Source organism: Natator depressus, chromosome 2 (genome assembly GCF_965152275.1).
Source record: "Natator depressus isolate rNatDep1 chromosome 2, rNatDep2.hap1, whole genome shotgun sequence".
NCBI classification, from domain to species: Eukaryota; Metazoa; Chordata; order Testudines; family Cheloniidae; genus Natator; species Natator depressus.
This window is the reverse complement of record NC_134235.1, coordinates 194,015,881-194,042,173: the sequence shown is the minus strand read 5'-3', so window position 1 is coordinate 194,042,173 and position 26,293 is coordinate 194,015,881. Positions and strand designations below refer to the sequence as shown.

Genomic DNA, 26,293 nt, shown 5'->3' with positions numbered 1-26,293 from the left:
CCCTGATCCTGCTATGTTCGGCCACCTTGGAAGTACTCAGCAGCTTGTAGGATGGCTCCTAACTGAGCTGCCCATGACAGCAGCACAGCCACTCCTAATATTACTGCCGTGTTCTTGGCCCCTACCCCTCATTGTGCACATGCTCTCAGCCCAACAGTGCCACCCCACAAAGTTCTTCCCCAGTGTGTAGGGTTGCCAGGTGTCTGGTTTTTGACCGGAATGCCCGGTCAAAAAGGAACTGTGCTGGCTCTGGTCAGCACCGCCGTCAGGACTGGTAAAAGCTAACGGGAGCTTGGGGGCCAGTGCCTATGGGCGAGAGCAGTGCATGAAGCCTCCTGGCCCCCCCGCCGCAGAGCCAGGACAGGCGGGGAGCCTGCCTTAGCCCCACTGCGCTGGAGTTGCCCGAGGTAAGTCCATGCCCCAACCTTGAGCCCCAACTCCCTTCCCCAGCCCTGAGCCCCCCCAAACCTGGAGCCCCCTCCTACACCCCAAACACCTCATCCCTGGGCCCACACCAGAGCCTGCACTGCCACCTGGAGCCTTGCCGCTCCCCTGCGTCCGTCCCCCAACCCTGATCCCCCTCCTGCCCTCCAAACCCCTCGATCCCAGCCTGAAGCCCCCTCCTGCATCCGTGGCCCCACCTCGGAGTCCTCACCTCCCCCCCCCCCCCGCATCCCAACCCACTGCCTCAGCCCGGAGCCCCCACCCACTCCCTGAATTCCTCATTTCTAGCCCCACCTCGGAGCCTGCAGCCAGAGCCCTCACCCTCTCCTGCACCCTAACCCACTGAGCCAGCCCGGTGAAAATGAGCAAGTGAGTGAGAGTGGGGAGAGCAAGCCACAGAGGGATGGGGGATGGAGTGAGTGGGGGCGGAGCCGTGCAGGGGGCGGGGCAAGGTGTTCGGTTTTGTGCGAGTAGAAAGTTGGTAACCCTACCAGCGTGATTATGGGCGGTGGGGGAAGGGACCTCTTTCATATGATCCAGAGTAAGTAATTTTAAAACAGTTAAAAATAACACTGGAGTCATAAATATATTTTATTAGCAAAAAGCCTTCTCCATGTGCAGTTTGAAACGTCAATGCTTGTCCATCAGCTGTCTTGCACTCCATCCCTGGGCACCAAAGCACTGGCTAGAAGACTGCCTTTCACAGTTTGTGAGATGGGGTGGACGATGACATGCATGGAGTGCAGGCCAACCACCTAGCATCCCTGTGAGAACTGTAGCAGTTGCAGGGGTGCATGGTCCTATTAGAAAAAAAGCTAACCACACTGTGTTCCTCCCTGTTTCATCTCCCTCTCCCACATATTCAATTCTTCTTTCATCCTTCCTTCTCTTCTGCCCCCCACATGCAACTCCGCTGCTTGGTTCTCTTCTCCATGAATGTTTCCCTCCCTTAGTTCTTTGATCTCTGTATACTTTGCCTAAACTGCCTCATTTTTCTCCCCATGGACTTCTCTCTTCCTCTGGTAGCTTGTAGCCTCCGTGCCACTGCTGGTTTTGATCCATCCTTTTTATGTGGCATCTTGGATGGCTCCTCCGCCCTGTTTGCAGCTGCTGTTACAAACCTCCAGGCCTTTGCAATGAAGAGCCTGGATTCTGTAGAAACGCCTGGAATTAAGGAGGCAAACCAGCACCATGTCACCTTCCAGCTCTCTGGACCACTGTTAAGGGTTCCATGGACTGATTTAGTGAATGGTTTCTCAGGAATAATGCCCCAGTGGAACCAGACGATATTTCCATTTAAAACCCATCTAATACTGTGCCTAAAGCTTGACTGGAGGCATCTGATGTAAAAATTTCCAAACTAAGGCGTATACAGTTCTCTCTTCCAGTGTGCTTTGCCTTCCTCTTGGGTGTTGCACAGAGGCGGAATGAGTTTTTTCTTTCTTCTCCATTAGGCTGTTAGCTGCATTCCCTCATATATTCTCCAGCATGTCATCTCTTCTTGCTTATCCTTCTGTTCATTTGCTCTTTTGAGTGTTTATCAGCTGCAGAGAAACAAATCAGATTTTCTTAATGAGTTTTGTGTGCTTGCATCTGTATTCGGAGATGGGTCATCTGTATTCCTCAGTTTTGGTGAATTTAATTTTAATGCTCTATCTATTGCTTCTCTCTAACAATCTTGGTTTTAAAACATTTGAATTCTTTTGGTTACACTTATTTGTGTTCGAGGTCACGCACTAGGAATTTTTTTTTAAGCTTCAAGTTCAAATGTTACCGTCCCTAGGCCATTTTCTCACCACTGTTTTTTCTCATTTTTTCTTATTAGTCCCCAGTTATCACCACATTTCTTCAAAATACTTCCTACTTGTTGATCCTCCGACTTTATAAACTTTTGGGGGTTCTGGTGAGCTATCTTATGTGCCTGCACAAGGGAGTAAAGGCATGTGGCATTCCCTCACTCCCATATGTGGGCTAGCTAGGCTGAGGGGGAGGAGAGCAGCCTATGTGGGTCTGCTATTCCTCCTTGCCATGGGGTGCATCAGTCACCACCGAACTGGCGCCTCCTCGTGGTACGCTGGGGATTAGCTCGAGGCTGATGCCCCCTGTCCACGGTTCACACACTATCACTGCTGTCCTGCAAGAACCTCTCGCACCCTCAGCAACCACAGCGTCCTCTTTGTGGCTTGGCTCTCCAGCTGTGTCACTGTCTGTGTTCTGCCCTCCTGAGGTGGGGAGTTTGTTCCTCATAGTCCTAGGTAGTCTTCCTGCTCACTGCCTCTGTGCCATGCGCCTAGTGGCTGGAAGGAGAACTTGCATCCACCCTCTTCTCGGGGTGCCAGCCCAGGGATCCTCAGCTCAGCAGTCTGAGCCTTCTCTCTGGCCTCATTGCTCTATCTTTGCTCTATACCACTGGTTCCCCTTTTCTTCCTGGGCCTACCAGTTCTCAAAGCCTCTTCCCAGGCAGTGACTGCAGCCTGCAGTCTCCACTCATTTCTCCCTTTCTCCTGGGAGTGTCTGCCTTTCCCTAGCCACCCCTTCTGCTTTCAGCTCCTGGGCTTTATAGGCCCTGCCTATTCCTGCCCAGCTGAGCTTCCTTAATCAGCTGCCTAATGAGTTAATTGGTCCATCTGGCCTGCATTAAACCCATCAGGGTGAGTGTGCAGTAGAGACCCCCTCACGCTCCTCCAGCATGTGTGGGTGGAGAGTGAGTAGAGCCTTGGCTTTGCCCCTCACTGTGCCAGCCCACACAACTGAGCTGGTTAGGGGAAGGAATCTGATTATTTCCTCCCCACCCGCAAAGCAAGAGGGGAACCGGATTAAGATGCATAATCTGGTTCCTGGTCTGTTCCTGTGGCAGAGCAGCTACACACCGCTGCGCCTTGCCTAGGGCTTCTGCAAGTCCACAACTGAGTCCTTGGAAAAGATCAAGTGACATCTTTATGACTGCCCCCTGCCAGAAACTATCCTGACTGGATTTTTATTTTGTCATTGACACAGTTTTCTGAAGAGCTCAGGGAAGTAAAGGCCAAAGATATGGCTAGACTATCTTTGAGATGACTACACAAGGTTAACATCCAGTTAGCCTCTTCAATTAGTCTCTTAGCAGGATTGTTCACTTTCGTCAGTCTGTATATTCTAAAGTTTCCTTAATGGACTATTTCCCAGAAAACAGTTGAGAAGGAGTGTTTCTGGATTTTTTGAGATGTTATGGACATTGCTGTTCTATCCTCTAGTAAAAGCTGCCTTCTATAATGTCTGAAGAACGCTTGGGCTTGCTGGGGAACATCTGATATATCAGTGGTCTCTTTCTGGTTTCCCTCTCTTCTTAAAAAGATATCATAGCAGATTCACGCGGCTAATATACAGCCATGGTGGTGCAGAGAATGTCATTCCATCTTGAACAGTCCCTTGGAAGTCGTCTTCCTTTGGCAAAAATCAGTATGGGAGTATTTAAATTTCTTCAATTTCTCAAAAGATGCAAGAAGGTAATTAGTTGATGGGTGAGAAGGTGGTTGAGGTAAACTTTAAAATTCCTCTCTAAAAAATTATTTGACAAATAGTAGTCTGACTTTCATGCTTTATTCTTTAATATTCTGTGTATAGCTGCTGAACAGACCAGTTTTGAAAATTATTGCTGCTGTTCAGCCTTATAGTGGTGACCTGTGGATGTTTTTGTTATCCTTTTGTTGCCACCGGTGAGTGTTTGTATTGGCCTTCTTGTGGAACACTTGCTTGGATTGTATCTGACTTCTACACTAAAAACTAACTTTCAGTTGCTTTTGGTATTGTCCAAATTATTTTGATTTCTTCTAGTAGTCAACATTCGCACCTTTATTGTTTTGTATGCTCTCATCAATATTATTTATACTGTTGTCTTCGGTGTCAGCTGCACGGTATGCTAAATGCACCCAGATGCCACTAGTAATGGCCCTGTTTCTGGTACTTTTTTTTTTTTGGATGCTCAGGTTTTCATATCTGCTGAGAGATCACTTACTGGCAAGGCCCTTCCCATTTCCTTCCATTCCCTTTTACCTTCCTGACAGTTTACTTTGATGGTAGTTCTGTTTTTCCAGTTTCAAAGTCTTTTCTCAGTCTGAGCTTTCTTCGGAAACTCATGTTAATCAGATTATTTGTGAAACAGTCTTAGTATCATCTCAATAGGCTTTCCAGGTTTTGAGTGAGGAAGTTGTGTGGTCTCATGAGGAAGTTGAGCTGTGTATACCTCTCTTTATCACAGCTATCCTGATCATTCATTATCTACAAGTTGCTCCCTTTATTGCTACTTCTGGCAAGTATTGCAGTTTGCATAGGACTCTCTTTCTTTAGTGCTCATCACAGCAAAAACTCTTGAGCACCGTACGCCTCTGCTGAGAGAAACCCAATTGTGTTTGAAGTAAAAGATTTTTCATGCATGCAACCCATTACTTTAAACTTTTGCTGTTTATTAGAGGGAAGACTGTAGCATATGCATAAAAACAACAAAAAGAGCTAGACCAGAGACTGAAAGAACCCAGTTTTTAGGTTCCAACGGCTCATATTTGCCAGTGCAGCTTCTGTAGAAAGCCTAAGGGATTTATAGTAAATATCTGGTTTTGCATCCAGAGCTGCTGACAAACAAGCCTTCTCTTGATAGATGGATTCATTATCACCTCCTAATTACAAGCAGATTTCCAGGTGTGTAAACTACATTATATATATGAAACCTGCCTAGTGTTATACAATGCTGATCTAAGGGTCAGCCATAAGGGATCTATTGCTCCTCTTCTGTCATTGGGCCATATCAATCAGCTGTAGTTTTAACAGATAACCTTTAAAAAACCAACTTGAGTCATCACCTGGTAATGCTGACTGCTGTCAAGTTCAGCATCTCCAAATAAAGGAAGAAACTCAGCAAGTCTACAATATGTCATACTCATCAGTGCCAGTGTGTTAAAATACTTAAGGCCAGATGCTGCTCTTTTGAAAGAAAAGAAATCTGCTACATCAAACATTTAGGTGTTTTTCCAGCAAGAACATTCTGCCCTGGGATTCCTGGGGCTTCCATTGACTTGCAGTCAGAGAGAGCTCCATATACATCCGAGTCAGAATTTGACCCTTAAAAAGTAGTAAAATTTCTACCAGATTCTGCCCTTTGATTTTGCAGACCTGGCAGTAATAGGGGTTGGTAAGCCCTATGCATAAAAACTCCAACAACAAAAAACAACCAACACCACCACAGTCCTCCTTCAACTAATTCTGTATTCAAGGACAGATTTAAACATACTTTTCTGTGTTCCAGTCACTCCTTTTGAAGCTGGAATGGACTCCCTATTAATTTCCTAAGTAAAAATACACTCAGCGTCTTTCAAATGGGGACTAATGTTGGCTGATACACATTCATGTTTGTGTTGGAAAAGTAAAATCGGGTCCTAATTGTCAGAAGAGTATCCATGACGCTTGTCCAGGGCAGTATACAAAACTTATCACACATGGCAAATACTGACCAAGTGTCCGTTCTAGGGAGTATACCTTGTGGCAGTGTAGTAACAGGGGCAGCACAATGTCAGTATCTAGGCTGTTAGTCTTGCATAGATTCTGTCCATTCTGCAGTATAGTGCTCCTTTCGTAGTCTCATGATCTCACAATTAGGATACTTCTATATACATATAGCTCACTAACGCAATATGCCAAACCTGATTTTATTATGCATTGCAACACAATGTGTTGGCATGCTGGCTCTAAAGATCTTTTTGGGCACAGCCCTGCTCCCTTTGAAGTTAATAGGAGTTTGGCCATTGATTTCAGTGGGAGCGAGGATGGGCCTTTGATGTCCTGCAAACCTAGTGGAACAGCCCTTCAATATCAGCACTTTCCTGTATAAATCAACAGAGGTAGCAATCTCAAGCCTGTTTTGTATGAACAATCTGTTGAGTTTTGCTTGTGTGCTTAAATATAGCATTAGAAACTTATTCAGAGAGAAGTTTACCTCTATTGTTTATCCCAGAAGTGTGGGGATGATGCAGAATTTTATCTCATACAATTCCTAATCCATTCATTCTCAGAGGTGCTTCTTGTCCTTTGACTTGCAAAGTTCCAGCCTGTAGAAAAGGGATACTCCTTTTCTCTTGGTGTCTGTGTATATAATAATGTCTTCTGCAATTTCCACAGTATGCATCCGATGAAGTGAGCTGTAGCTCACGAAAGCTCATGCTCAAATAAATTGGTTAGTCTCTAAGGTGCCACAAGTACTCCTTTTCTCTTTGCATAACAGAAACAATAATGGACCAAGTTATAGCTGCCACAGATTAAAATAAATGTTGGGCCCACTTTTGTTCTCAGTCACTACTTCGTGACACCATTGAGTCAGTGGGGTTGAATGGGTAAAACTGAGATCAGAAGTTTGCCCATTATATTTATGATTCCCAGGCCATTCATTGCTTTATGGACTGAGAATTCCCCAGGGATATCAGCAAATTAACATAAAGTTCCTGAGTGCTACACTTCGTATTAGGATCTGTGATTTACAGCTGACAGATATGTAACATCACATTTAGTCAGAAAACTCCCTCACAGAAGCACACAGCTGTATATAGAGATGAATCAGAGTTATTCCAGTTAAGATTGGCATTAATTTTTCTGTGAAAAATTCCCTCCAGATTTGCATTCCTAATGATGTAATATCACTGAGTATGATTTTGAGTTCATTCCACCTACTTTGGGTCAAATGACATGCTTTGGGGGCATTCAAGAGAAAGACTTGTACTTCTGGAGAGCTGCTTTTTATGTAGGATACCATCAGACTCTCATTCAGGTGTGGACTCCGACGTCATTTACTTAATTTTATAAATAAAGGCAAAATTCTGTAATCTGGATTGGACTGTATTGTGTGGCCCCCTGAAAAATATTAAATGAACTGTGTGTTTCTGTTTCTCATGAATCCCCTTTTATAACCCATTATGCTGTTTGATTATTTCCTCTGGGTTGTACAGGAAACAGTGAGTGGGTGATTAATAACCTGCCTCAATTTTACTTTCCCCTCTTGCTGCCTTGTCAAGAAATAATGTGACCTGCAGATGTTTGAACAAAGTAATACATTGTGTTATGACAGATGTTGTTGGGACTTGCTCAATGAAAGTCAGCTTATCAGCAGTGGTGGAAACTCAGGTATTTTTGTGACTTTGATCTTCCTTTGTCTTTTGCTTAAATTTTGAGTGTGCTGAAAACTCCAGCAAAACAAGACATCACCCCCCCCCCCCCGCAAACAGCGTAGAGATGACTGAGTATTAGCCCCACAGATCCAGGAGACAGCCAAGAAACAAGTTTGTTGAAGTAAGAGGCAGAATTAACTCTAAAAATTAGCCTTCACAGATGGTAGAAGTGGCATAATGTACGTAAGAGGCACTGTATACGTAAATCCCCTCTTTTGTTTCTACTTTAAAAGGAGGATAGTGAAAATAGAGCCTTGCGCTTGAGCAAATGAAAACTGTCAGTCATAGCTAATTATATCAACCACGTCAGTCTTCACAATGCTTAACATTGTTTGGAGTAGGTGAGTAATGGAAATTAAAATCATTATTATAATCAGTTAGTTGGAAGGCTGGTGGAGAGGGGTAGGTGACAAGAGACTGTTTCCAAGCAGTAATACTCACTCCGTGTGGAAGATTCAGACTGACAGTAGTACCTCAGAGCAAGAGGTCTGACTGAATGAAATTACAAGCAGACTGAATCTTAAGAATTGTAAAACCTTTGTTGCTAGTAATTTCTAAGGAGCCAGCCTTCAGCATGCTCTTGAATCATCAGTTAGTGCAGTTGGATTGGATATGTTTGTACTTGGAAAGCAGTTGGTCATGTTGCATAGCACTGAATGCACACTTGCATCACAGTGTCTAATTGGGAATGCCACCCACCCACATCCATGTCGTTTGTTCTCTCAAATCATTTTATGTCATGTTTGAACAGTATACAGTATCACAGTGAGGTATTACAACGTTTGTTAGGAATAGAAGACAAAAGCAAAAGCAGTTATGCTGTACGTAAGAGCACACAGATACCCAACTATTGGAAGAAAATATGCTCCATTTTTGATGTTGGCTGTTCTTTTATAAACTCATAAGAGAAAAGACAAACCATGCACACAAACTGCTATAACACAAGTTCTGGAACTTAGAATTAGTGGTCATGGGCTGGGGTAGAATATAGACATGTGCTGGATAGGTGTCTAAACATGGAAAATGACTTAAAAGCTCAGTACTCTATCTGTTCAGCAAAAGAGTGAAATGGGGACTGTACAATTATGCAATCTACACACATGCCTGCTGTTACTACACACGCTTAATCTTTCAATATTTCGTTCATCCCAGACGCCTGGTATCATTCAGAGCACATCAGTGTGTAGTTTCTGATTGCTGTGTTTCAAATCAACGTGTAAAAATATCAAGTTTGAGGAAGAAAAAATAGACATATATAGAGAAGATAAATGATTGAAAGGCTCTCTTGGCAGCAGAGTGATACCTCATCCACATACCAAGCAGACACTAGTTACTCTCTCCTTCTTGTAAGGTCACCTTTAGATGAACCTTGTTAAAATAGTCACAGGGATTCTTTTCACAGACTGGCACTCTTGAAAATAATCATTATAGTTCATATCTGTATAACTGCTCATGAGGAAGTGTCCTTGGTTTTGCTTGGTGAAAAGCAACAGATAAATTGATACCAGTGAGAGACTGCACATTCAGTGATGTTCGTTTTGATGTGGTGGTTATTGTTACACTGCTCTAGATCTGCATGTGCAACTCCCAGTGATGGAAATGGGAGTTCTACAGTGGACCAAAAGCTGTATATTACTCTTTGTCTCGTGCACAATGATATCATACACTGAGTGAGTCCCATTTCTTTACTCAAGGAACCAAATTCTTTCTCTCGTCACTTTTGACTCCAAAATACCGAGAGCCTCCAATAAAGTGCTGAGAATTGTGCAAAGCTCAGTGGGAGTGGAGGATGCTCAGCATATCACAGGGTCAGCTCCTCTCTCTCTGCTCTTTACTTTCCCTTACACTAAAGTGCATCATCTTACAATAATATTAAGAAATCTGAGAACAATGGTAGAGAATGAACATCAAGGACTTTAAAAAAAAAATCTGCTAAGGAGAGGTTTCTGTAGAACATCTGATTTAAGCAATGACAATTAAAAAGAAACTGAAGTGGTCTTCCTTTAAAATCACATAGGCACCACATTGCCTTATCACAAGAATTCGCATGCAAGAACAGTTTGCAGATGGTTTGCATTGGCATAAGTTATGTAGATGCTTTAGGGAACAGATGGCATCATGGATTCTGATGGCAAATGTGAATTTATAGTACCCACAACATGTTTAGGTCTTTTGCCTGTAGCTGAAAAAGCAACAAAAATGATGTGGAAGCTGAGCACTGTAAATCAATGTTCCCGTGCCTTTGCCACTTTAGCTCCAGATAAGATTTAGTTTGGTCTTACTGAAATTGGAGATCTTTTGAGTACCACATTGATTCCATCCACTTGCCCATGACTCTGTGTGTATGCACCCTTTATAATTAATAGACCTGCTTGACACGTAAGGGTCAGAGAGTTAAGAGATCAAGCAGCATTTAATCTAAATGTTCTTAATTTGTGACATAAAATTGAATGTGGAAAATTTTGATTTTCTGGGCATATTTATAGATTGCTCAATGTCAGTTGATTGATTTTTTTATACAGTAGACTTCCTAAATATTTCTAGAAAGGATAAAAATAATAGCATGTGTTCACAGCATGAATTGATTCTGGATACCATTTGCACTTATATGCTCAGTAAAATATGTATTAGCACACATTAATTAGTATAGACTACAATAACTGCTACTTATTTGGGACACAAGTTGGAATTTCTGCAGTTCCCTTAAAGATTCAAGGAAATATTTAAAAAACAAGAACCTTGGGGGAAAAACAAAAGCAAATAAGCAATGGGGTCAGTTAGATTACTGTGTAACTATTGTATTGAATTCACAATATAATTATTATTGTGGTGTACTCCCTAATTATTTAAATGCTTGTAAAATTGATTTTATGTAAACACAGCGTGTTCTAAAACAGCCAGCTCTTTGCAGTGAACATAAGTTGTTTAAAATTTATTGACCTGTCGTTCACATGTGTTACTTTACTAGCACTTAATGGTCTGTTTAGATAGTCTTGGTGTGTATGAACTCCCTGTGCGCTACTCCAAGCACCACACGTTGACAGGTAGCTGCCATGTAGATAAAATAAGAGGCCCCATTCCACAACATACAGGGACACACAATCATTAGTTATTTTCTAATCTAAAGCAGGGATTTCCTCAGCAGCCAGAGGAAAAGAAAAGTGTTCTGCCTTTGCATTGTCTTTGCGTCTAACTGAACTCAACCCTAGGTACAACACACAGGAAGCCTGAAAGCAAACAAATAGGAAATTCAACTGTTGTGCTGAGTGAAATTGATTGTAGGGGCTTGATTTTTAAGCATATGATTTTGTTGGCACCCGAGATTAAAATTAATTCTTAATTAATTATTTCTTTGAAGTTGCACCAACTAATGCCCTAAAAAAATTACTGAAAGGTGCTGGGGAGGAGGGAGATTACTTTGGCAATAAACAGCGATCACTGTGAAAACCCAGTTGTATTTAAATTTACTGTGGTATCTTTCATTCTGAGGAAATACTGTAAACACTAGAATAGTGGTAAATACTTTGAAATAGAAGGCATCAGTTTTAATGATGCCCACTGTACACACACATTTGTCATACCCAAATTACCATTTCTTAATTTCTAGAGTAAGAGTGGTTTTTGAAAGTGTTCAGATTGTATTTTGTTGGCATAGGGAGGAATGATTATAGTATATCCAAATAATTGTCACCAACTATCATATCCTTTTGCTGTTCTATTCATACACATACGAGAGGTCTCATGTGTTTTCGGTTTTTAGGGCTATTTCTGTTGAAGTGGACGAAAACAAAAATTGCCTGAGTTGGGGGGACTAGAGTTAAGCAGCTAAATTCATATTTATGATCTTAAATAAATGAATGGCCTGATTTTCAGTGGTGCTTAGCACTTGTAGCACTCAATGAAGTGTGCGAGGACTGTGAATGCTCAGAAACTCTGAAAATGGTACTTACATATGGATTCATGGATCCAATTTTAAACAGCCGAGTTTGAAAATGTTGGCCTAAATTGATGTGAAGTGTTGTGTCATGTCTCTAATCCAGTCTTTAGATGTTGGAATGAGAATTTAAAACCAAGAACAAAAGAAAACTAACTTGATCAATCCATCTGTGCAGTATGTGGATCTGTGTATCTATATACATATTTTATAGGGTTTTAAAGGAAAAATTAATGTAATTTTACTGTTTACTCAGCTTCTGCAGTTGCATATCATGTAACGGGTACATTATATTTGTATTCACACACACAGGGCCAAATTCTGTTTTGTCACACTGGTAGAAATACAGAGTTACTCTGTTGTCTCCAGTGGATTTACACCTATGTAATTTGTCTAGGTGTATGCAGTACAGTAGGTAAGGAAAAATCTGTGTCATGTTTCACTTGCTGTATCAGTAAAGACATGTATCCATGTACATTTGAAACGGCCCTGAATTCCCTGTGGATTGCAAAATTCCAAAATCCCTGGCCTTTTGAAAACTCCACAGATATTAAATCATTCACTGTCCTGGAATGCACTTGGGTTTGCAATGCAGATGGCTATAAACCATAAATAATTATGAACAATTATAAAAAAGAGGTGGCCAAGAAAGTTCTGGCTGGCCCATGTAGATCTAGAGTGCTCTGGGTTTGTGTGATGGGGTATGCATACTCCATCCTGGACAAAAGGGGGTTAACCCCACACTATGGGTGGCGGAAGTCCCACCCCTCAGACCGTGCTGGACATGTTCCAACTACTGCCTCAGTATAAAAGGGAGCAGCCCAGCTCATTCTAGGCTGACAGCTGGAGGGGAAGGACCTGGGGCGGAAGTTCCAGCCGAAGAGCCATCACAGCCTTTGTCTGTGGGAACTGGAGACCCTGAAAGCCAGACCAGAGAGCTGCAGATGAGGAGCCCGGGAGCCCCAGTGCTCAATGGACTACAACGCCTGGAAACGCAGTAGGAAGTGACCCAGGGAGGGTGCGCAAGTGGTACCTCCCACGCGAGGTTAGGTCAGCATGTTTCAGTGGGAGTCCCCGCTGACCCAGTGGCTGTTACAACTCTGATGGCGGCCCCTTCCTCCTCCCCGGATACTGGTCATTGGGCCTTACTGCCCAGGGGCTGTGACATTGACTCCGGCCATTAGGCCTCATTAGCCCGTACCAGAGGGCTATTACGTGGACCCTGGCCTCTAGGCCACATTGCCCTATGCCTGTGGGCGATTATATTGACTCTAGTCCCTAGACTGCATTGCCCTGAATGTAAGGGGCACCATAACCGACTCTGGCCACTAGGCTGCGCTGTTTCAAACACAGGGGCTGCAGGAAGGGACTCTGGCCACTTTTGGCCTCGAGGCTGTTGGGGAGACTGTAATGGTGGTGGTATCACAACCCCGCCCCAAAAGAGGGATGAGGTGTGCATACTCAGTGGCACGTGGTGGAGAATGCAGGCAGCGATCAGCGACGTACTGAGAGGCCCCAGGGGGAGGAGATTATTATTAGAGTAATCCTCCGTCACCTGCCTACTTGTCGCTTTGCCCAAGATGGAGACCGAGAAGATTTTAAAACGGATGCTGGAAAGTCGGCAGCAGCAGGCAACCCAGCAACAGCAGGCTCAGCTGATGCAACAGATCACCAGTCAATGCCAGCTCCAGAAGGCCCAGCATCAGGAGCAGCAGCAGCTTCTCCAAGAGTTGGCTATTCAGAACAAGACCCAGCAAGAACACCCAGCTTTGTTGATGTGCCCGACCGATGTGTCGAACCCAAGCCCAACTGGACAGGACCCGGGGGCTCTTCCCCCTGGCCTGGTAATACGACTCTCAAAAATGAGACCTAGTGATGACCCTGAGACATTTTTGGTGACTTTCAAACGGGTAGCCACGGCTGCCAGGTGGCCACCAGAGCACTGGGCAACCCTATTAATGCCCTATCTGATAGGGCCAGCTCAGGCGGCCTACTGGGGGTTAAATCCACACGATGCCCTAGTATATGAGAGCGTGAACACCGCCATCCTGGACCAGACCGGAATTAATCCTAACACTGAACCGATGGCACTTCCGCCAAGAAAGGTACCCGCAGAGAGCTAGGCCCCGGGCAGTAGGCCGTTTGAGGGACAACACCTGGTGATGGTTGGAGCCAGAGAAATGATCGGCTGCATAGCATGAAGGACACCAATCCTAGGATTATATGTTGGTACCTCTCCCTCCAACCTTATGATTTCCACATCTGTCACTGACCGGGTAAGGCTCATGCCAATGCGGACTTCCAGCCAAAGAGCCATCACAGCCTTTGCCTGTGGGAATTGGAGACCCTGAGAGCTAGCCTGGAGGGCTACAGTTGACGGAGCCGCAGGGAATCACCCACGCTGAGGAGCCCAGGAGCCCTGGTCCTCAATGGACTAAACGCCTGAAAAAGCGTTAGGAAGTGACTCAGGGAAAGTGCGCGAGTAGTACCTCCCACATGAGTGAGGTCAGCATATTTCGGTGGGAGTCCCTGCTGACCCCCACCGAAGGCTCGGTGCAGTTGGGTAGGCCCGGGCCTCCCTACCCGGGCTGCCATCCACCTGGTGGCGGCCCATTCCTCCTCTCCAGATACGGGCCATTGGGCCACACTGCCCCGCACCTAGGGGCTGCGACGTTGACTGCAGCCATTCGGCCGCATTAGCTCATAACCAGAGGGCTATTATATGGACCCTGTCTGATAGGCTGCATTGCCCTGTGCCTGAGGGCGGTTATATTGACTCTAGGCACTAGACCGCGTTGCCCTTTACATAAGGGCTGCTGGAATTGACTTGGGCCACTAGGCTGCGCTGTGCTGAACACAGGGGCTGCCGGAGGTGACTCTGGCCTCTTTTGGCCTCGAGGCTTTTGGAGAGACGGTAACAGCGGTGGTATCACAACTCCGCCCCACCCCAGAAGGGGGACATACCCAGGGACAGTTTGGGTTTGTTTTTTTCCATTTAAAAGGGGTTCAGAATCATCCTACTAGCTTACACATTAAATGTAAAAATGGGTACTTTAAACAAGCAGGGCAAAATTTTAATTTCTAGTAGCATCAGAAATATCACCAGGATCCTGACAGGTACATGCCATGAGGCCAGTGTTAGTTTCAAAAGCACTATTTGTGAAGAGGACTTTTAAACAATTCTGTCCTGCCCAGTTGTGCAACACATCTCTCAGTGGTTTTCCACCTTGCTTTTACCGAGAAACAGCAAAATGAGTTAAGGAGAGAATTCCTGCCGATGTTCTCTGCCTTCAAAACTGCCATGTTGTATTTTTAATGTATTTTTGTCACTATTTCTTTTTACTAATAATTGGCCTGATTTTTAATGGTGTTGATCACCTGCAACTCCCTTTGTATTCGTAGGAGCTGTAAGAGTTTGGCACCCTTGAAAATCAAGCTCAGGGATACAAACTATTGAAAATATTGAAATTCTTCAGGTCATTAACACTTCAGAGCAAGGCACTGTGCCAAAAATATTGTCGGTTCAAAGCAAATAATACTGTGCAGAACTGTCGCAATTAAATGCTTTCTTAATAGTTATGTTTGTTTTAACAGATAGCTCTAATGCTAATTTCCAACCGTTAATTTGTTAGAAAACTAGTAACCTTTAAGAGGCTTCATCAGTAATAGTTGCAAGCAGAAAAGTAATAGTTGCAAGCTGAGAGGCACAGCAAAGAACTCACAGCTCATGAGGATGGGAATGGCTGTAATGGCTTTAAGCCATCTTTGCTTTCTCCTCATTCTGGGCTGTTCTGCAGCCTCTGGCCTAACTCAGGATATGTCTATGCTGCCGCTGGGAGGTGTAATTCCAAGCTTGGGTAGCTCTGCTCAAACTAGCATGCTGAAAATAGCAGCGCGGCTCAGCCACCTGAGTACACATATAGGATTTCAGACAGGATTGTACTCGGGGTGGCTAGCCCAAGCCACCCACATTGCTATGGCCATACTGTTACTTTTAGCACTCTAGCTCAAGCAGAGCTAGTGCGTGTACATCTGTCAGAGTTGAGAATTATATCTCTTAGCCGTGGTGTAGACATATCCTTAGGGCATGTCTACATTGCAAATAAAACGTATTCTTACCTGGGGTTAGCTTTTCATGTTAGCTAACTCAGGTTATAATAGCGGTGAAGATATGGCAACTCTGCTTTTAACTTGGGTTAGCAGCTCAAGTTGAACCCTGAGTTCTCCCATAGGCTTTAACTTGATTTGTTAATCCAAGTTTCCGTGTCTTCACTGGTATTTTAATCCAAGTTAGCTAATTAGTTAACCTTAGTTAAGAGTTCTTTTTAAGTGTAGATGTACCCTTAGATATCTCTGGGGCCCATCTGAATTATGGCAGCCTGCCAGGCTGCCTTGTGGGCTGTATCATTACCCAGAATCTCTGTGGTGCTGTGACACTGGCCCAGCCCCAAACCCACCTTTCTCATTTAGGATTACATTTAAGAGTAGTAAATTGAGGATAAAGTGAGGGATTTTTGCAATCATCCAGATTTATAGTCACCACCGTATTACATGCTTGACCAGGGTTAAAATAACAAATGGAGTTGGATTGAGGGGGGGGGAGAACCTTATTTTCCATGCTGTTTCCTAGTAAACTGAAATGTGCAGGACTGCATAGTTGGGCGGGGGAAGGGGGTAATTCTTAATAATAAATAGAGCCTTTCATCAGTCACCAGTTTGAAATTAACCCAGGTCTATAGTGACCAAAGTCATTACTATCTAATGGCTGTTTGGTCCATGTGAAATAAGTTCAGTCCCATATGTAGGAGAGAGATGTTGCCACCACAAATCATTACCACTATACATTTGTTCAAACTAATACCTTTGGTGGAATTGGCTTTAGAGAGGCCAGGAGTTGAATCAACATGGAGATTCCACCAGTTTCTCATCGCTGGCGGTGGTATTGCTGTGTATTGGCTAGGGAAGTAGGGAACCTGTGCTGCCATTGTATGTGCTATGTTTGTTCTGTCAGTAAGCTGGGCACCTCAGTTTCCAGTACTTTCTGTCTAGCTTATTTCATGGATCCTGAATTCACTTTGACATTAATAAATGGATAATATGTAATATTTCTGGCTTACGCACTCAGTTTCGTTCAAAAATCATGAGATTTAAAAATAACACCACCAATTGTTGTTTGTTTGCCTTTCTGTTTCTGAGCCTTTAGGGTGCACCACTCTAATCGTAGGTTTCAGAGTAGCAGCCTTGTTAGTCTGTATTCACAAAAAGAAAAGGAGGACTTGTGGCACCAGTCTCTAAGGTGCCACAAGTACTCCTTTTTTTTCCCACTCTAATCATGTTTACAAGCTTTTCTCCCATGAAGAGGGCTAGAAACTTGCTATTTTTTTAAAGTGAAAACTGAGATCCTCACATAATCTCTTCACTTCAAGAGTTGGGCTTGAACAAGTATTGTCAGTCTCCTTATAAATTTGAGAGTCAGCAACATCGTTTAACATTCTCTTAATACTTTGTATTCTTTTGCAACAAATGCATTGTTAGCAAGTGTTATCTGTTAAAATGATGACCATATCCCACTTTGATTTAACTTTGCTAAACCTAGTATATCTTCCCAGAATCAACAGTTTGAAGTACAGTCACGCATGGTAAGAAATCATGTGAAACTGGATGCCACTTCATGGCGAGGCAGAGCCTGCATTTCACCACTGTACAGTGCTAATGCAGATTACAAAAGCTCTCTGTATGATCTACCATGCTAAAACACTTAAGATATTCAGTCACCAAGAATTGTTCTATAATGAGGTGGGAGTGCATCAGCTCGTACTTCAGATTTCTCTGTACCCTTGTGTAAAAATAGAGCTGTAAGCTGTCAGCATTCTTTCTCCTTTGAGAATGTGGTTTGCTTTATAAGGATTGGCACCACAATAGTGGGTGGGTTGGTACACTGTACATTCAACACTACAGATGCACAGTTGTTGTAGTCATGTAGATATGGCTTAGCAAGGAGTAATGGTTGGAAATGTGGTGTTTCCTGAAGCACAATACAAACTCTACGCAAAAATATTACTAAATAATTATTAAAATATTAACATGAGTGCCAAGCATATCCAAGATCATATTGGCCCAAGAGGGGTGGGGGAAGAATATTTGGGTATTACAAATTTGAACTGAAAAAGCTTTTGGTTTTATACTGAAGAGTTAACTTTAAAAAGTTAGTGTTATATTGGAAAATAGCAAAAGTGTGTGTCAGGTGGTTTGGGTTTTGCAAAACTTCATTAATCAGATTTTGATTTTGCAAAATAGAAACAAAAGATCAGAACATTGGTATTTCCACTGCTTCCACTATCATCTGAACACCTAAATGTTTCCAATGTTGGCTCTTCTCTATTTTAAATTAAAGGTGTGTCCAAGCTAGCAGTTTCAGATCCAGATTTCATATACACCTAAGTTCTGGGACTTTGGGGTCCAGAGTTGATTTTGATTCAGCCAGTGAGATAGAAAAACTTAAAAAATCTGATGTGGTGGTGGGTTCAGAGTTTGAATATCCCTTCAAAGCTCCATTAAATGAGAATCCAGGGCTTTGAGGAAAGTTGGCCCTGTTTCTATTTTAAGTACCATAAAACAAATGAAAATTGAAATCTAGTTTTAGATTTTTATGAAGGGCATTGGAGGATGTTTTACTTAGGAGCCTGTACAATCCCCTATTAAAGCTTTTTCCTCTCAATGCCTAATATCTTAAAGAGGCCTATTAATTACATAAAAACCTCTTCTTTATCAATTTACCCTGTATTGTTCCATTTTTACTCCACCTGCTGTTTTCTTACTTGTGATCTTTGCTTCCTCTTTCAGTTGGGTATGTGTTAGAAGCTGGTTTTGTAGAAATAAAATGACTCTCATTTATTTACACAGCAGCTGTCAAAGCATGATATTCTGTCCTGTAGAAGTAAGCAAAAAACAAAACAAAAACAGTTGAGACCTGGCTTGCTGTCTGCAAATTACAGAGATTTGGAGATTTCACAGACCATCTTTTTATGAGAATTAGTAAAAGGAAAAATCCTGCCACAAATGCAAATACTTCTCAGTTCTTGTCACACTTTTGTAACTTATAAAGTAATAGGTTCAGAATAAAGAAAGGTCTCTGTATCTTCCAATGATATATTTCAATCTCCATCTTTAGAGGTTTTTAAGGCCTGGCTTGACAAAGCCCTGGCTGGGATGATTTAGTGGGGGATTGGTCCTGCTTTGAGCAGGGGGTTGGACTAGATGACCTCCTGAGGTCCCTTCCAACCCTGATATTCTATGATTCTATGAATGAGAACTCAAAAGAGGGAAGCTGTTGCTTACCTCCTTGTGGTGTCTGTTTCATACAAGCCCTACGCAACTAATATTCAGGCTGGAAAAATTGGTTTCTTAAAAAAAAAAAATAAAAAAATCCCAACTATATTTTTCTTTTGGCAGTGAGAACAGGCTGCTTAGGAAAAGAGAAATCTAAGACCAGGACTCAAGGTAAGACTGGGTCATCTCTCATTTCTTCAGCAGCTACATAATGCGTGCAGCTGAGAGCTGCCATTTGGATCATAGCAAGGGAGAAACCACATCAGTTTATTTTCTTGCCTTGGAATACTTGTTTGTCATCAGTCTCCCTTCATATCTGTGTTCTGCTTGGAAGTAGTCTTTGTGCTGTATATGCATTTGCCAAGATGTTCATACAAACAATATTCCATTATGGCCTGCTCTGCATATCTCTTATCTGCACCATATATATTCAGAAGCAAATTTGTTTGAGAGTGACAAGGAGCAAACTCTTCTGCCCCCTTCCCCCCCCCCTTTTTTTTTTTTAGTTAGTCTGGACTTGCTACCATATATTTATTAAGGTCCCACTTCTATTCATGTTTTTATTAGGGAGGGGGGGAAAAGTCCAGATGCCTAACAAAGAAGCTTCTGTGTTCTCTGTTTAAAAAAATAAATAAATACTAGTTTCCTATGAAATGTTGATAGATGTACTCAGAGCTATTGTGGGGGGTGAAGAATTTGAATAGTCTTGTGGTTAAAGCACAGGAGTGGAAATGAGGAGAAGTGGAGTATACTTTCAGCTGTCATATACTCCTTGTGTGATCTTGGGGCATGTCACTTTACATCCCTGTGCCTCATTTTCCTATTAGCAAAACCGGGATCAAAATATCTAACTTGCATGGTTGTTGAAGGCTACATTTATTAATGCCTGTAAAATGTTTTGAGAACTTTGGCTGGAAGACACTGCAGAAATGCAAAATACTGTTATTTAGTGTGGCAAAACTATGAAAGTTTGATGTGGAATATATGCCGTTTAGTAGAACTGTAGAGCCAGGGTAAAAGTTTTACAGTGGTATAAATCACATTTAGTGACTCTGAACTCTAAAATGGTCAGATTAGTTCTTTTTCTCATTGATTTTGTATTTGGTTAATGATTCCAGTCCTGAGATCATAAAGCTTTGTAAGATGTAAAAGATACGGGAAGATATCTTTAACCTCTAATTTGAACTATGTGTTGATTTTGACATTGAAATAGTGCAATGACCCAGTAATGTTTTCCAATATTTTAATTTTTGCTGATGTACAAAAATATTGCAGAAGAGCTGATTCCTAATTATTACATGCGGTATTGCATACATTTCTTCCTAATTAAAAAGCTCCTAAATTCTGAATAATCAATTTGTGAAGGCATGTGGTTTTGACAAATTATACATTTAATTTCTAAAGATTTATTAGTAATTTGACCTGCAGCTAGTTAATTATGGTTATGGTACTGATGCAGTAATACTGGAGATTGATATAATGATATGGTTGCAAATTTATTTTGATATTTCTGTCTTAATACCAGAACATGACAGTACACTTGTATTTTGTAGCCTTGTCTTCATTATGCTGGAAAGCATTAGTTTAATGAAATTAAGGTTTGATAGGAACCCACTGCATTTATTTGAAAAGATATTTTCAACACAATATAAACATATTAAACTGAATCCTTTAGTCTTTACTTTACACTGGCAAAACTCCCGGTGATATCACTAGTATTTCTGCAGAGTTTGAGCCAAAACTTTTACCCACAATGAAGTTTAAAAGTATTCTTGGTAATGAATTTGCAGGTAGCAAGCCTTCCTTAACGTACCTTTTCTTTTTACATATGCAAAACTGCCACAGGTAAGACAGATACTTCTAATTTTTTTTTCTTATATGAAGAAAACGGATAGGCTGTCCGAGGAGAACCTTTTAGTTTGAATGCATGAAACTGAATGTTACTGTATTGTAAATACAATTTGAAAATGTCTTTTTTCTCAGTGCCTTGTGGTTTCTCAGGCAAGCTGTTCAAACTCTACTGAGGAAAACAGACTTTTTTTAAAGAGTAGAAAAAGTGCTGTATTTACTAACAAAGACATGTACACAATCCATTCCAATTGGTTTTAAAAGAAAACATATGATGCAGTGGTCAAGTGGTTAGTAGTGACAAAAAACTGGACTGGTAAGAGTTAGTTACCAACAACAAAATAGGGCTAGGTTCACAGATGGTGTAAATGGCATAGCTCCAATGACTTCAGTGGAACTAAGCCAGTTTATAGCAGCTGAGAATCTGGCCCAGATTCTATATTCTGTGCTGCATGAAATGTGTCCTTTGTGGTTGGAAACAAAGCCTTCTGTATATTATAAGGCCAGATTCATCTCTGGCTTATACTAGTTTCTGCTAGCATAAGCAAGGATACAAGGCCACCAAAAGGCAGTGGAGGTCTTCAGTGAAAGGGCATTGCATCAGCACAAGGTAGCTACAAGATCTCTTCCACCAACTGAGTGGGTGATATGGCTGGGGATGGCGTGTGGCCAAGAGTATAGAGGAGTGTGCTGTTTCAGGGCATCTCCTCTGCATCTTCCACGTGGGGATTTCCAGAGCATCTTTCAGAGGAAACTAAAGTTGTCCTTATGTAATACATGAGAGAGGGACGTGTTGATAACAATGCCAACCCTCTCCTACATTAGCAAGCCTTCCTCTGTACCACGAGTCTAACTAGGGAGGCCTCAATGAGGGAGGAAAATCATAATGAATAAATCTTAGTAACATCTAAAAATGACCAAAGAATAACTTTTATATACACATGTAACCCTTCTGCCTGTCAGAGTTGGCAGCAACAAGGGCCGGATTCAGTATCTAGGGGTTCCATTCCAATAACACAATGCAAAACCGGCTCGTGCTCCCACCCAGTGACCTGGGACAAATATATACCACCCCCGCTGGGCGCCTCCAAGAGGCAATACTTCCCCTCTCGCAAGCACCCCTATAGTCTGAGTGTAGCAAAAAGCCTTTTAATAACAGAGAGAAACAATGTGGCATTATGTTGGGGAAACACTACCAACAGGATTCATAACACAACCCATGAGCAAAACCCACCCCAAGCAAATTGGGGCATGTCCTTTCCCTTTGGTTCTTGAGTCCAGCAACCCAAAATCACCCAAAGTCCCAAAAGTCCAACGACCCAAAAGTCTCTGTCCTTGGTCAGGGCAGCCCCAGAGTTCAAAAGTTTATCTGCAGAGTTTTACCTCCCAACCTGGGTGGAGATGAGAGGAAGGGGGGTTAAGGGGCACCTTACGTGGTCCAAAGCTGATGGCCCCACTTCTCCATGGGGCTCCGCTCTGCCAGCCACCCATGAGCTGCTCTAGGCATCCAACAAACTGCTCTGCTCGCCGTCCCGCAAACTGCAATGCTCTGCAGTCGCTCCGCTCGCTGTCCCGCAAACTGCTCTGCTCCACCAGCCGCTCTGCTCGCCGTCCCGAAAACTGCTCCACCATATAGCTTCAGGCTCCCCCACTACTTAACACAACACTCAGTGATTTCAGCTCTTAGTAAGTTTAGCTCTTTTGTGATTTCAGCTTGTAGTAGGGGAGCCTCAGTGCTGGTGCACCATTAGCCCAAAGTGAATTCAGCTCAGCAGCCTGTAACTAGACTCCTAATGGAATCAAAATTAGCTCTGATATTCCACAGTGGAGAGAGGAGGAAGTGCAATTAGCATGTAAGGCCCTCACCAGGGGGCCCATGCCACCAAGTATTGATACCTGTCCCCAGCCTCTCTCAATTCAGAGTTTTGGAACCCATGTCCCTTGCCTAGAGAGTGCTACTTAGTTGATGGCGAGTCCCTCCATCATAACAAAAGGCCAAGTACAGTTCCACTGTCCCTGATTCCCATAATCAGGGTAATAACAATTTATTCTTCCTGCCCCAATAACAGAGACACTGGGGATCCCACAGCAGCCAAAGTGACCATTTGGGCAGCTATGGCCTCATTCTAGGCAGGGTGGGTGTGCCTATGCAAATGAGATCGGCCCCTGAAGTTCTTTTCCACAACTTGCCACACCTCACCACCAGATGTCAGGGTGGAGCTCATCCTGACTCTGCTTACACACATAATGACAACCTGATCTCTTGGTATTGTTTTCCCCATTGGAAAGCTCGGTAGCTCCACTTTCTAGTGGTATAAAACTCCTGTTTTTAGCTGTGAAATGTTACAAACCATCTGACAATCATTCTGTTACTGATTTAGGACTGGATACCTACACTGCCCCTCAGACCTGCAGTATTGCCACCCCCACACATTCAAAACTCATGAGAGCAGCTTAAAAATCATAAGATTTAAAAAATAATGAACTTTGGAGTCTTTTTATTTGTTTTCTGATTTTTGAGCTTATAGTATTCACATTTTCAAGCTCTTCCCTGTAACCATGGAGGCTACAAACTTTTTTTTAAATGGAAGTGGAGATTCTCTCATAATCACTTGGTGCTTGGAGCTGGAGCTTTAAAAGAAACCAAACAGACAAATATAATGAGACTCTTAATGGTATAGCCCGAGTTGACAACACTGGACATGTTATTTTGAGGGGAAATTCTACATTTGGCAGGGGGAAGAAACATTTTTCTTCTAGGTTCCTTTTTTTTTATGTGCTATATGTTTGAGTCTGCTCAGGCATGTGGAATGTTAATAGTAGTCCTGGTGGACATAGATTAGTGGGCAGAGTGCAGGTGAGATGCACAATATATGCAATTCATCACATGGATCTGACCACACCATGATATGTGTACAATACTTTATGAAAAATACATTTTATTTTTAGTAAATATGATATTTGACCAGAGTCAATAAAGCCCGTGCCAGTTTTAACTCCCTGCATTGTTTATGGTCCTTGCACTGTAAGGGGCAGTCTTTTGATTCTTTTGCTACCCCTTTAAGAGCACAGGATTTTTTTGTTATTTTAAACAAATAGTACACATTTGCATAATTAGTTAGCATTGGAAGAGGAAAAAGGTCTTCTGAGCCATATGGCATATGATGCAACCAGAAAAGGGTTAATCTGTTGTGAGGAGTAATGTAACAATATCCTGCTGTAAATGTCAGAGATTTTCAGCCAATGAGATTTTTTTCTGACAATATAATGCTTCTGTCATATGATTCATTGGTTATTTGTTGTCATTGAAGTTTTTCTGAACTGGAATTAAACTTCAGCTTCTTTCAAACTCTCCGTGGAGTCTTAAATAATTTTATTCCAAACACAAGGCAGAAAAAAGATGAGTTCAAATGCTTATTTCCCCCCCTAAAAGTGTTACATTTGATAACTGTTAGTGTCAGATAAAAAAATGATTTTTAGCAATGAAGTTAATTTTTTGTTTAAAAACTGGAAAATATTTTTTAAATTTGAGACTCCAAAAAACGCCTTTGTAAATATACAAGAATAAAAGAAAACCTGATACTTAGTGGGTCCTCAATCCAGCGCTCTGTTGTGCATGCACAGTTTTCTAGCACTGTCATTTGCATTTTCTGGTTTCAGTGCTCACAAATTTGCTTGTGCATGAGGGAGAACTATCTTTTTAGGGGTGATTTTTTTTTAAAAAAAGAGCCAGGTGTGTTTTTCCAAAGTCTCACAGCTGTCACAAAGGCTTTGTTAGAGCCATATTCACCATATTCTGTTTATGGGGGTGGGTTTCTGGAAGAAATTCATCTGGAGGCCTTTGAAAGCTACTGATAAGATGAGGGAGAAGCCAAGCCTGGCCTGTGAAAACACCACTTAGAAATCTCTGCTTCGGCTGTTAGGTTTTGATAGGGAGAAAAAGAGTGGAGTGGTATTTGTCAACATGTGGTTGAATTCTCAATATGTTTTACACTTCACTTAGATCTCCTTGCCTCATTCTTACCAGTGAGGTTTTCTGTCTGATGATTAGTATTGGCAAAGCTCTTAACTTTTCTGACATGCTTACAAGGCACTGGCTGCCAGTGACATAACATTGCAGCATTGTTAGGTTAGTTGAACTCAGTGCGGTATCACAATAGCGTGCATCAGTCCTGCTACACAGCTCACTTTTTCTCATACACATAATTATGAAAAGGGCAGGGTTAGGAATCAAGCAGACAGAGTTTTAACTTTTGCAAGAGTTTAAAATGTGTATTAATAAATCATTCATTGAGGCCTCAGTTCTGCCATTTAGCCCATAGTAAGGGGGTCCAGGATGCTGTAATGCCCCAGGAGAACAGCAGGAGCCTGGGCACACAACTGCTGCACAACTGTTCTATGCCCTTTATGGGATGAGGCTTATTTGTGCCCCATGCAGCCAGCCAGCTCCATGGGGATTTCGGCAATGGCCCTGCTTCCTTTCCCCTATCTAACTCCCTTTGGGATGCTGTGCACGCCAGGGCAGGAGGGAGGGATCAGTTCATGCACTCCCTCCTGGAATTCTGCTGGACCCCTTATACAGAATGCTCAGAGCGCTCAGGTTCCTTAGCCCGATCCCCATGCTCCTCACCTCCAGGTAAGTGCTTGGCAGATCCTGATCCTAAAGTAACCTGTAGTCACCTTCAGGTGGCTCCAGAGTTTAATGTCCCACTCACTTGATGTCTTTTCACATGGCAATTTGCCCGGAGCAAATGGGATGGAATAAAGGGAACTCTTTTCTCTGTGGGATGGCAAGGGCTGTGTTGAAGAGTTCAGCCAGAGTCTCAATGGATTGAAAACTCCAGCTGAAATGCAGCCTCTCTGTGTAAGAAACCAAGATGAAATGGCTTCTCCTGAGCAGGGCTGATATTCCTGATCAGCCAATCAGAGGCGTGAGGTAATACCACGTAATTTGTATCATGTGGACTTGCCCAAAGGAATCAAGTAGAAGTTGAAATGCACTACAAAGAACAGCATGGAAGTTGTGAGGATCCAGAGAGAGTAAAATTGATTTGGAAAAGCTTCTACAGATGATTCAGACACAGCACAATTGATACTGTTGCTAGTTCATGGATGCAACAGGAACATAAGAATGGCCATACTGGGTCAGGACAATGGTCCATCCAGCCCAATATCCTGTCTTCTTACATTGGCTAGTGCCAGATGCTTCAGACGGAATGAACAGAACAGGGCAATTATTACGTATACATTCCACCAGCAGAAGTTCTCCAATAGAATATATTACCTTACCTACCTTGTTTCTCTCCTGTCTTGGGGCCAACATAGCTACAGCAACACTACTGTTTAAAATGGAAACTTGACAACATGAATAAACAGATTAAATAGTGACACCTGCTTCCTTTGCAAATGCAAGAAACAAAAATCATCCCCAGAGGACTTAACATCTATAACCCTCTGACCACTACATACAATTCCAAATAAGCTGAAGAGCTCTGCAGAAGGGGCAAACAAAAATTGAGGAACCATCTCCTACACCTTACACACATAAATC

At 42.6% G+C, this 26,293-nt stretch overlaps 1 protein-coding gene across 1 annotated transcript in view; it reads left to right on the top strand.

The window, feature by feature from the left end:
• The window catches only part of RARB (retinoic acid receptor beta), a 497,859-nt gene that overhangs the window by 330,562 nt on the left and 141,004 nt on the right, over nt 1-26,293 (top strand). The window contains exon 5 of the mRNA XM_074945645.1: nt 19,018-19,065. Within this exon, the coding sequence (XP_074801746.1) occupies nt 19,018-19,065 (48 nt within the window). The remainder of the gene's footprint in view (nt 1-19,017; nt 19,066-26,293) is intronic.